A 12,150-nucleotide genomic window follows, 5' to 3' on the forward strand; every position below is an offset into this window, starting at 1 on the left:
GAGAAGGAAGAGGAGGAGGAATCGAGGGAGTGTGAGCGACAGAAGAGGCAGCCCTGCCTTGTTCTTCCAAATCACTCTGTGGTGGGGAGGGGGGAAGGCTAGAAGAGGGGGAGTGAGTTTGTTTTGGGGTGGTTTTGGTGTGGGTGGGGGATGGGTGGGAGGGAGGAAAGTGGGAAAGGTGAGAGTCAATCCTGAGCATCAAAGAAGATTCATTGTCAATGGTCTGATTTTTTGTTTAGAAAAGAAGCACAAGGTAGTTCCCTTCCAGCCCACTCTTCCTTTGTCCTAGATTTTCAGTGTGCTGGAAGTGGATTGCATGTGTTCCCCCTGCTCCATGCTCCTGGCTTGAGCCAGAGAGCAAGAAGAAATGATGGTGACAACACCCAATAGGACTGGGGTGTTCATGCCCTTCCACTGCTAAACACCTAGTAACTGGCCCCTTTCTTTTCTATCTGTCCCTTACTTCCTTTTTCTGTGGTCGTGGGATTTGGGGTCTTTTTGTTTTTTGTTTTTTTGGCCTGCTGAGGGCACCACTGCAGACCATGATGTGCCTGGGGTTGTGGGCAGCTGCCCTGCTCTGCTTGCTTTCTCCTGGCACTGTGCAAGGTGACTGCTGGCTAATCGAGGGGGACAAAGGTTATGTGTGGCTGGCCATCTGCAGCCAGAACCAGCCCCCATATGAGACCATCCCCCAGCACATCAACAGCACGGTGCATGACTTGCGTCTGAATGAAAATAAGCTCAAAGTGGTGCTCTACTCCTCCCTCAACCGCTTCGGCAACCTGACTGATCTGAACCTGACCAAGAATGAAATCTCCTACATCGAGGATGGCGCTTTCATGGGCCAGTCAAACCTCCAGGTCTTGCAGTTGGGCTACAACAAACTCACCAACCTGACAGAGGGCATGCTGCGGGGCATGGCCCGGCTCCAGTTCCTCTTTGTGCAGCACAACCTGATTGAATTGGTCACCCCTACTGCCTTCTCCGAATGTCCCAGCCTAATTAGCATTGACCTGTCATCTAATCGTCTCAGCCGCCTGGAAGGGAACACTTTCACCAGCTTGAGCAATTTGATGGTGTGTGAGCTGGCTGGCAACCCCTTCAACTGTGACTGTAGCCTCTACAGCTTTCTTAACTGGCTAGCACTCTTCAACAATGTCACCAAGAACTATGACCGGCTCCAGTGCGAGACTCCACGAGAATTCGCTGGGTACCCACTCCTGGTGCCTCGGCCCCACCACAACCGCAATGCCATCACCATCTTCCAGTCTATGTGCCGAGGCGGCACCATCCCTTCCCTGTCCCGGGTCAACCCCACCCCTTATACTCCTGACTCCCAGCGAGATCTGGATGAGGGCTCAGCCATCAGTCCTGGGGACTTCCTCTCAGTTAAGCCTCCAGCCTCTTCCACCACTGACTCCTCCTTTAGTCCCAGTATCAAGCTCCATGATGTCACCATCACCTCAGCTATCTTGATGGTAACCATCCCCATGCCCTACAGTAAAATGTATGTGCTGGTCCAATACAACAACAGCTATGTTTCTGACATTGCAACACTAAAGAGCAAGAAGGAATATGTCACTGTCAACAAGCTGAAGGCCCACACTGATTACACTTTCTGTGTGGCCTCCATCCGCAACAACCGACGCTACAACCACACTTGTTTGACCTTTGCAACCAGGAGCAAAGGCAGGGAGGACCCTATCTCCAGCACTTCCACTACAACACACTACATCATGACCACCCTGGGTTGCCTCTTTGGGATGGTCATTGTCCTTGGGGTGGTGTACTACTGTTTGAGGAAGCGGAGGATGCAGGAGGAGAAACAGAAGTCCCTCAATGTCAAGAAGACCATCCTAGAAATGCGTTATGGATCAGATATTGATACAAGTACCATGGTACACCCTTCCCAGAAGCTAGGTGAGCCACCAGTCATTCCTGTCTCACGTATGTCCTCCATCCCTTCCATGATTGGCGAGAAGTTACCCCCATCCAAATCAATGGAATCTGGKATGGAGACCCCTAAAGTCACTACCAAAGGCAACTACATTGAAGTACGGACTGGTGGTGGGGATGGGCTGGAACGGACCCAGCGGGATGAGGATCTGAGGGAGCTTGACAATGGGCAAGGCTCAGCTGCTGAGATCTCTACTATTGCAAAGGAAGTAGACAAGGTCAACCAGATCATCAACAACTGCATTGATGCCCTCAAGCTGGACACAGCCTCCTTCCTGGGTGGTGGAACCGGCGTTGACTCAGACATGGCCTTTGAGTGCCAGTCCATCCCTGCCAGTTCCTCAGGTGGACTAGAGCGACCTAGCTTTCTTTCCCCACCGTACAAAGAAAGCTCCCACCATCCTTTGCAGCGCCAGCTGAGTGCAGATGCTGCTGTGGCCAGAAAGACTTGCAGTGTTTCTTCTAGTGGCTCCATCAAGAGCGCCAAGGTGTTCAGCTTGGATGTGCCTGACCATCCACCACTGAGCAAGTCTGACTCCAAATACATTGAGAAGGGCAGCCCACTCAACAGCCCTTTGGATCGTCTTCCCTTGGTGTCCCCGGGCGCCATCCACCACTTGGAAGTCAAGCCTTCTTACCACTGCAGCGAGCACCGACACTCCTTCCCAGCCCTGTACTATGAGGAAAGTGCTGACACCCTGAGCCAGCGGGTGTCATTCCTCAAGCCACTCTCCCGGTCCAAGCGAGACTCCACGTACTCCCAGCTCTCTCCCAGACACTACTTCTCGGGCTACTCCTCCAGCCCAGAGTATTCATCAGAGAGCACCCACAAGATCTGGGAGCGATTCCGGCCTTACAAGAAGCACCACAGGGAGGAGGTTTACATGGCAGCTGGGCATGCCCTGCGGAAGAAAGTCCAATTTGCCAAGGACGAGGACCTGCATGACATTCTGGATTACTGGAAAGGAGTCTCTGCTCAGCAGAAGCTGTGACTCTCCTTTGCTCTTTCCAAGGAAACAATACAAAACAAGAAATCCCCAATGACCAGAAAAAAAAAATGCCACTTGACTGTGAAAAATAAACCGACAACAAAATACTCCCGACAAATACAAAACTGAAAAAAATCATTTCTTAAAGTTTACAGCAACAACAGAAAACTCTCACACACACAGACACACACACATACTGAATTGTCTCTACTGTGTTATGGGGACCATTGTTAATGCCTGACGATGGTTGCAAAGAGCAGACTGCTCTGATATGGCGGTAACAACACTTGAGTGTGGAGGGATGGGACTGGCCTGGGAGGGGGTGGCAGCAGTGGCAATGGAAGGACAGGGAAGAACACTCATTGAGCATGAAATTTGGCTGTGAACTATTGCTCTTTCTGTTGCTGTTGCTACTTGAAGGCTGACTTTTCTTTTGGGTGGGATGGGAGAACTTTGAATTAGTAAGAACTTCTCTGCCCGCCTCATACACCTCCAGATCTTCCATCACACTACTTTTTCCCCCTTTTCCTTTGGCAGTGGTGGCTTTTCTCACCCTCCTATTCCCTTCCAAGATAGGTAGGATTTGTTGAAGGAAGTTCTCTTACTCCTTTTCCTCTTCTCTACTCCTCTCTGTTAGGCTTGTGCTTTCTATCCAGGTACTTTATGAACCTCCATCCAGAGGAAGCATGAAGGGCAGAGGAAGGAAGGATCTGCCACACAAAGCTTTTGTGCCCTTGCTGCTTTGTCCCCTTCTCCCACCGTGTTAGTGCTGATGAATGCCCAGAGTTTCTGGAGTGACGGGCATTCCCCACACCTGCCCAGAGCCAGTAATTTGCCAGTGAGTGAGGCCAGAGGGGTAATGACTGTGCTCCTTGGCAGGGCAAGTCAGGTCCTCAAGAAGGGGTGGTGGAGGAAGAGGCAGGAAGGTTCAATACCTCAGAGATGCAAAGGGTTCCCTACCTATCTCTGTCTCCTCATGGGTGTCACAGGTCAGGGGTCCTTCTCCCATGCACACCCACATTCAGTCTGCCCTTGTGCAGTAAGTTTTGTGCTCTATTCATGTCTCCCTTCCTGTGAAGAAGGGATCTGGATCTGATCTTCTGCAGCCCGCCCCAACTAGCTTGCACTACAGGAAGCAGGAGGGAATCTCCCATCCTCCTTGCTTCCTTGGGAGGGGCAGAGCAAGAGGATTTGAACAGCAGAATTCCTGTTTCTTTACTCATAAGGTTGACTGACAGAAAATCACTAAGTGACTTTCCCATAACTAGGATACTCTGATACTCTGGCATGGATAGGGGACAGCCTAGGGTGAAAGCAGGAGCATAGAAAATGAAAGACATGTGAGAAAGGACCTTGGAGAAGGCCAAGAGGAATGGCTCCAGGAAAACCCCCTTTGTGTGTGCAGCTGTACTAGGTGCCCATTCCTTGGATGGCATTAGATACTTAGAAGCCCTCAGGAGAGCCAAAACAACTTTTTGCCTCCTAAACTCTCCAATTCTTGCACTCAGCTGCCACAGACTCTTCTTAGGGATTTTTTAATGTCCTAGCAAGAAACTATTTTCCCTTGCTAGCCCCTAACTTCTGTCCCTGGGATAGGAAATGTGCCACAGAGTTGGGAATGAGCCTGCTGCTTTTTCCACTTTGTCCTCTTTCTGAGTAGCCCAGGAAAGCACAATCTTGGCACCTTCTCCCCCAAAGTTTGCTTGTCTTGTGCCAATCCAATCATCCTTGACAATCTTTTGTCCCTGTCAGGCTGACGTTGACGGCCTATGTTGTGCTGGCCTTTCCCAAGGGACTATCTCTTTATGAGGAACTACTCAGAAGCCCCAGGGTGTATGGAGGCCCTGAGAGAAGGATGAGGGTGTATAAGCTTCTGTGAGGGATTTATGTGCTGCCTACAGAAAAATTAACCATTCTCTGTCAGATAGCAACATTGCCAACTGTGAGAGCTAGTTTCTATGCTGCAGGTGACATTGCTTCATCTTCTGTAAGTAGAGAGCAGCAGTAGGCAGACAGAGCCTGTTGTGGGAAAGCCAGAAGGAAAGTCCCCAAGGTCTAAACTTGTGAAGATCCTTGGGTTCCCTTCCTCATAAGGATGCTGATGGTAACAATCCCAAGGCAGTCCTGGGGTCTCATTACCTTAGTCCTCTTCACAATCAGCCTGCTTTCCTCCAGTCAACCATTGAGTTGCCTTGAGTTGAGGACAGAGGTATTCACGGGGCTGACTCCACTCTGCAAGAGCTGGTGCAACCTAAGAGAAGGTGTGTGTGCACACTTGCATGTGCAGGAGGATGAAGGGAAGTTGCATCACTGCTGGCAGAGTTTCCTCCATGTTGGGATACTGCAGCAAGTCAAGTAAATGCTATGAGAGATGCTTAGATACAGCAGAGATCTGTCCAGTTACCACACGGCGCAAGCCCAATGGTCTTCCAGCTTGACAACCATCCAAACAGGAAAGACAAATAGTTGGGGAGGGTAGGGGCAGAATTGGACAGGGGAAGGAAGGTGACAAGCATGGGAGGAGGAAGTCTTGTTCCTCTCCCCCTTTTCCTCTCTGTGCTTCTCTTCTGCTGTACAGTCCCGTATCAGTTCCACTCATTCTATAGTTTTGGGTGGGAGCTTAACCTGTAGTGGTTTCTGCTCCTTCATCCCCAACAAGGCAGAAAAAAAGGTCAGGGATATATCTATTGTCAGGCTCTTCTTTTGCCTGTGGCAGGGGTAAGGCTGGATAGGGGGGACAAGCCATTTCTGTTCCCACTGTAGCCTCCCCACCCCCAATCAGTGGGTGAAGTTTGCACAAGATGGACTGTTCTATGGGAGGAAGAAGGCAAAGGAGGGGAAGAAAGTGTCCCGCCTTCCTTCCTCCTCCCTTCTTCCCTGTCCTGCTCCCTCCCCAGGGACAAGGGCTTGCAAAGTGATGCCAGCCCTGTTGGAGGAAAGCAGATTTAATGTTCTATTTGCATGATGATTTTACTGTATTTTTCTCAGCAAACACCCGTTGTGTATGTGCCAGTTTGTTGGAAGTTATCCCCTTTCCTCAGAGTCTCTCCTGTCCTTGTCCCTGTTTCTCCTGTTTCCTTTCCTCATCCATGATGTGATTTTTGTGAGAGACTCTTATCAGTTTTGGAGGGAACACACTCCAAAGAGAATACAACTGAATCAGCTCCGTAAGAAGCATCCCTTCCCCTTTCGGGTGTCGCCCTCCTCTGGCCCCAATGTCCTCTTTTAGCTATTTTTCAGGGTTGCCTGCATGAAGAGGGATGTGTTGTACATCAAACAACTGCTCTTTCTAGTGGTCATCATTCCTCCTAATTATTTAGAAACAGAAGTGAGTCTACAAGCAAGACTATTCTTGGAGAAATAAAGAGTGCCTCATCTGCAGGGAAACCTCTGATATAGTGAAATCTTGACTTGGAGCCTATTGCAATCACTAGAAATCCCCTCCATTGATTACAGGGGGCTCTGGATTAAGTCCGTCCTACCTCTCCTCCCCTGGGCATGGACCTGGCAGAGGGCAGGGTGTGACAAAATCTGTAAGGCCTCTGTGCTGGGGAAGAGTATGGAGAAACTGCGTGCAGTTTCTAAGGTCTCTATGTCTTGGCTTTGTTGAGAGCTCTGCACTCCTGTCTTCTTCCAGTGCAAAGTGGATCCATGGAGCAGAACTAGGACTGGCTCCATTCACATTTTTCTTCTGGATTGGTGAATCTTGACAAGGAAAACAAATCACTTCACTGGAAAGAGAGGAGAATGAAGAATAAAGGTGGGTGCCAACCTGCTCTCTCCCTGCAGGAACAGGCTCAGGAGGAGCCTGGGCTGGACTCCTGTGCCCAGTGGAGTAAACATTAGATACTAGGATTGCTATTGCAAGGGGCAGAGCCTTTTCCCATCCCCGCAGGTGCTGCCCCCATCTTATGCTGCAGTGCCACGTTCCCTTCTTCAGTTCCCCACTCTTCATGCTGAATAAATCCCTCCTGAGGCAGGTGTGAAATATTCATGACTGACAAATGAAGATTTATGTCAGGCTGAGGAGCCTCAATGTGTTTGCAATGCTAATCAGCCTGCTTGCCTGGAAGAGGCTCTAGCAGGCAGGCTTGGGGGAAGGAGGAGGAGACATAGGAGGGAAGGGGTAACAGGAGCTGAAGATGGGATCAGAGGGGCTGACACAGCAGGGAAGAGGAGGATTCATAAAAGGACAGAGTGATGTATGTAGGGATAAAAAGGAAACGGAGGGAGATGGAGGGGGTAGAGAAGAGGGACAAGCTGGAAGGAGCAGGGGGAAAGAGATGGCTGCACAAAGAGTGACGGGATAATAAAGGGAGAAAGAACAGAGGCAAGGTGTTTATTGGAGGGGTGGAGGCTCTCTGAGAGGGGATGGGGAGTAGCTCAGCAGTACCTGAAGAGAAAGCTGGATAGACTTCATGATGAGGTGTGGCCCCTCTCTGTAGGGTAGAGCTCAACACTACAGAGTGAGCAGCTGCCACACAGCAGGAAGTGGAGCAAGGTGCCCCGAAAGCACATTTACTGTGCGTATTGCTGATTGGAAAGTGCAGCTGCATCTGGAAGCACACACAGCCTCCAAGAGCCTGGAGAACATCCCTTCTACCACCACCTCCTTCAGCACAAGTTGCCCTCAAGAAGACCCTCACGGAGCCATATCCTCTTGCTGAAGCCAGCCTGCTGCTGTCCCACCATCTGAGCAAGAGGAGACATCTTTGGGATGGTTTGGTGTGGGGAGGACACAGAATGCTACCTTCCACTGGTCTGTGGGGTCTCTTGTAGGGCTGCAGGAGCCTGACCCATCTCAGCTGCCCCCTTACCCTTGATAAGGCAGGTGTTTTGGGGTCTTTCCCTGAAGAAGGGGCAGAAGGAAGTGTCTGAGTCATGTCCCCCATATGCACACACGCCCTCCCACACCCTGTCCCTCCAGCCACTTAGGCCTTGTACTGTGAGGGGCTCTCTTGGGCTGTTTCTCCTTTGCCTCCTCTGCTTCATGCTATGAGGAGCCTTCTCCATACTTCTCTCCATTCACCCCTTGCAGGGTAGCTCTCTGCAGGGCAGGCCCAACCCATCCTGGCTGCAACACTGTCTTCCCCCAGATGGAGAGAAGGTGATCTCTGCCCAGCTTTCCTTTCTCACATGGTGGGGGATACCTCCCTTACTCCCTGTCACGCTGGGAGGTAAATTGTCCCTTCCCCTCCTTTCTCTGCTTCCTGACCCTGTCTGTCTGCCCCATCCTAGTGCATTTGGCTTGGCCTTTGCCTCCCCCATACTACCACCACTGTGAGGCCTTGCTCTTTGGAGGCTTGCTCCCACAGCCTGCTCTCCCGCTTCCCAGGGAAGAGGAAGAGGCTGGCTAAGTCATGTGGAGATCCGCTGGGGCTGGTACTGCTTGTCCATCCACAAGCACAGCACCTGGGGTGATGGGGTGGGAAGGGGTGGGCAGCTACAGGACAAAGAGCCAGGGGTTTTCTCCTTGAATGTAATGAAAGGCCTTGGAGGCAGCGGCTGGGATTGGCTCCTTGTGGCCTCTTTGGTGTTCCTCTTTCCGTAACAACCCTGTGACCCCCTTGGTTGTGTATGGACAAATTTGTGTTGGAGTTATGTTCTTTTTTTTTCTTTTAGATTTTTATTTCTTTCTTTTCTGTTTTTTTTTTCTTTTCCTGTTTTAAAACTGAATGGCACGAAATCATTTTTCCTCAACTTGGAGATTCCTGTATGGAGAAAATCAATTTCTATATTTGCAATAAATTTCTTATTTAAAAAAAGGACAAAAAAACCCAAAAAACAACAAACAAAACCATGAAAAGCTGCTTCTGAGTCCATTTGTCCCAGCCTTGCATTGGGAAGGAAGTGATGTGGGATGGGAAAGAAGGGCATAGGGGAGAAACTAAGAAAGCTGGGAATATACATCTGTGCCAGGAAATGAGAAAAGGGTTCGGGATTCTCCCAAGCACTCAGTGATCATCTACTCCCCCTGGACACACTGGGAGCTCCCTGTTTCTCTGTATTTGGATATTGCCTCGTTGTGAGCTCTGTTTGGACATATCCTCATTCTGCTGGGTCCTCAGCCTTATGATGCCAGTCCCCTGCTGCGCTTAGCACTCAGTTCATGTTCCATCCTGGGCATGCATATACCATCACGTGGGCATAGGGCCATGCCTGCTCTCCCATCATCTATACAACCAACCCTCAACTGGTAGTGAGAGGCATTCTCTCTCTGAGCTCTGGAGCTGTCTGCAGGAAAGCAGTCTACGTGATCTCATTACCTCAGTGAGGATCCCAGGTGTAGTGGCCATGGATAGTGACCAAGCAAGCTGTAGCCTAATCCACCAGCAGATATTCTGGTCTCAGCTCTTCCAAAGCATCAATATTTCAAGTCCAAACTACAGCCAGAAAATCCATGGGTATTAGCGTACTTATGCAAATAAGTAGGCCAATTTGTGCATGGTGACATAACAGCAATTCTCTTACATGTCTTGTCTCTCTCCACCCCCCGTTTGCTCTCATTTCTAGTCTCTTCAAGAGTGATAAAGCTACTTGGTTTAGTGGGCTGCTTCCTTTGCCCTTGTGCATCCAGCTTTGATCAGACAGGTCTAGCCATGGCTCCCAAGCTTGTTTTTTGGATATGCTGAGTTTATAACCTTGGGTCCTAGAGTGGAGGTGGCAGGAAGAAAGAGTCTTCTGGGGACTGTGAATATGGATGCAACAGTGACTTTCAGCTCCTTGATATATAATGCCACAGTATCCGGCAACTCTTACTATGCTTGGATTGATTTAGAGCAGCCTTGGGGGCAGATGCTTCTACAAGCAGCTGCTTCCCACTCTCACATTCTTCCTTGAACTTGGGAAGCATGACTGAAGCATGATGCTGGACTCTGCATCTCTGGGGGATAGAAAACAGTGCATGATAATGAGCTCAGCTGAGGTTAGTCAAAGCTTTGTGTGTTTGGTAGAAAGCTAGATCCCTGAGTCAAGGTGGTGTTCCAGACATCCATATCTCTGCAGTGCAGGGGTATAGGCCTTCTGAGACAGAGAAACTCAAAGCCTGGGATGAATTAATGCATAAATTCTAAAGAGGCGTAATCTAATCAGAAGAGTGCCTCCATGCTGTTTATTTTGCTGCTAAATTAAATTTTGTCTCCACAGTCCCTGCATTTCAGATGGTTGCTCCACCGGAAGGATGAAAAAGGACAAAGTGTATTTGCAGATGCTGTCTAGGGGGAGATGGAAACTTTGGGAAGGAAACACCATCCAGCCCTCTGGGCCAAAATGATCTGTGAAGAAAGAGTTAAGCAGTGCTGGAATTTAAACAGCCTTTGGCTGATTCCAGTTAGAAATCATGGGAGTCCTCTGCTCTGCATATGGTCATGTGAGTTTGTGTGTGTCCAGGAAGGGACAAGGTGTGAGCTGCACTGTGAGTCTGCTTTGTTCTCCCAAGTGCTTATGATTATGAGGCATTTTGGACTGACTGACACAATCCCTGCAGCAAACCTCACTGGCCTCTGCCTCCAGACCCTGTTTGGTGAATCACAGATGACTGTGTCAGAGAAAAACCCAGTGCTGTGTTGCAAATGATAAAGTGGCTGCAGAGGACAGGATGATGGAGGGAGCTGGTTGGGTGAACATAGTGGCCAGAATGTAAGCTGGGCTGCTAACTAAAGACATTATTGAGAAAAACGGTGAGAATGATGCAGCCTTACATAGCCTGATGTTTTAGGTTGACTGCAGATTCATGAAGACTATTTTTTGTTGTTTTATGTTTGGTTCATGCTGAATTGGTTCTTTTTCATCTCCATGAAGTTCAATAACTTGTTGAAGCAATCATTTACTGCAACAAAGGAAGGAGTAACCTGGCTACCTAGCCCTTCACTGGAAATCATATGGGATTGCTRAGGAGAGCTTGTGTGCGCCTCTCCTGGATTAACCGTCTAGTGTGGAAGAGCTGCTCCTCTGGTCCCTTGGAGGAACTGTAGCTGGGCAGATGAAGTCTGTTTCCCCTGGAAGAGTAACATCCCCTTTGAGCCTTGATTTCCTATCCAGTTCCTGAAGGCTTTTACAATAGCCAGGTCAAATCAAAGGAGAGGTCACTGCTCTCTGAAGCTACAATGCTCTTAGTTAAAACAAAAAGTTGCATGTAATGAAGAGCTGGAGGACAGCATGAGATATACCGAGAATCTAGAGGGATTTGGGAGTGTAAGCCCATAGGCTGCGCCCACCCTCAGCTGGGGAATGGAGGATGGCACTGAACAACCTGGACATCTCTTTTCTCTTGCTTGGAGGAAACAGAGAGAGAGAGAGAATGCAAACCTGAACAGCTTGAGGGTGAAAGATTTAGGAGTGAAAGGGTAAGGGAGATAGAAGGAGCGCTTCAATACACAGGGTGCAGGCGCATAAACATACTTGGGACAAGAGATGGATTAATGTCAGTGGTGCTGTGCTATACCGGTGAACTTTTGTTTCTGCCACAGATTTTATGAGACTATAGCAGGGTGCAGAATTGCTGCATTCCTGCTTCTCAAGTATCAAGCAAGCATCTGTGTCCTCCCTTACCTTGTCAAACTCTCTGGGATAGGGGCTGTCTCAATATGGTCATATGGTACTTCTCACAGTGGAACTGCCAAGCTAGTCAGGGAGTGGTAGTTAACACACATCTTGCAAGAAAGAAGGAATAGCATTGAAAGTGAGTCCAAGGAGCTGTACTGGTGACTCCTACTCAAAAAGGCAGAAGTAAGCAGGGGCCCAGCCAATGCTGCTGTGGAAAATGGATCAAAAGCCTCATCACTTTTTAAATAAGAAACACTTAAAAAAAGAAAAGCATTCAGCTCCATCTCTCTGTATAAATCGCCAGAAAGGGCATCATTAAGAATTCATTGCAACTCCTGCACCCAATTTTCCAGCCCAGTGCCTTGTCCTGCTTGTCTTGCTCCACCTGCAACAACAGGAGAGGTGCTGCTATGAGTACTGAGGGACAAACAGGGGCTGAATAGCAAGATAGAACTTGAATAAAAGGTGGGAGAGGATGAAGACTTCTGATGTGAAATGGCTGAAGGGAGAAGCACAGCCGGGCAGGGAGCATAGACTTACCCACAAACTTGTGAGCAAATAGGCACAGACCTGCCCCAGCTGTCAGTTGTCACCTCCTCACACAGGCATTGGAATTTCCTTACTCTGTTCTTTCCCTGCTTGAATGTCTAGAGTTGATCTA

General features: G+C 49.2%; 1 protein-coding gene across 1 annotated transcript; it reads left to right on the forward strand.

The window, feature by feature from the left end:
* Positions 1-509: 509 nt before the first annotated feature.
* On the forward strand, positions 510-3,256 carry ELFN2 (extracellular leucine rich repeat and fibronectin type III domain containing 2). Its single transcript, XM_085323411.1, has one exon. The coding sequence runs from the start codon at positions 543-545 to the stop codon at positions 2,946-2,948; it is 2,406 nt and encodes an 801-aa protein (XP_085179537.1). The 5' UTR covers positions 510-542; the 3' UTR covers positions 2,949-3,256.
* Positions 3,257-12,150: the final 8,894 nt, after the last annotated feature.

The sequence above is a fragment of the Rhea americana genome, unplaced genomic scaffold (genome assembly GCF_003343005.1).
Source record: "Rhea americana isolate MKP2758 unplaced genomic scaffold, rheAme1 scaffold_85, whole genome shotgun sequence".
NCBI classification, from domain to species: domain Eukaryota; kingdom Metazoa; phylum Chordata; class Aves; order Rheiformes; family Rheidae; genus Rhea; species Rhea americana.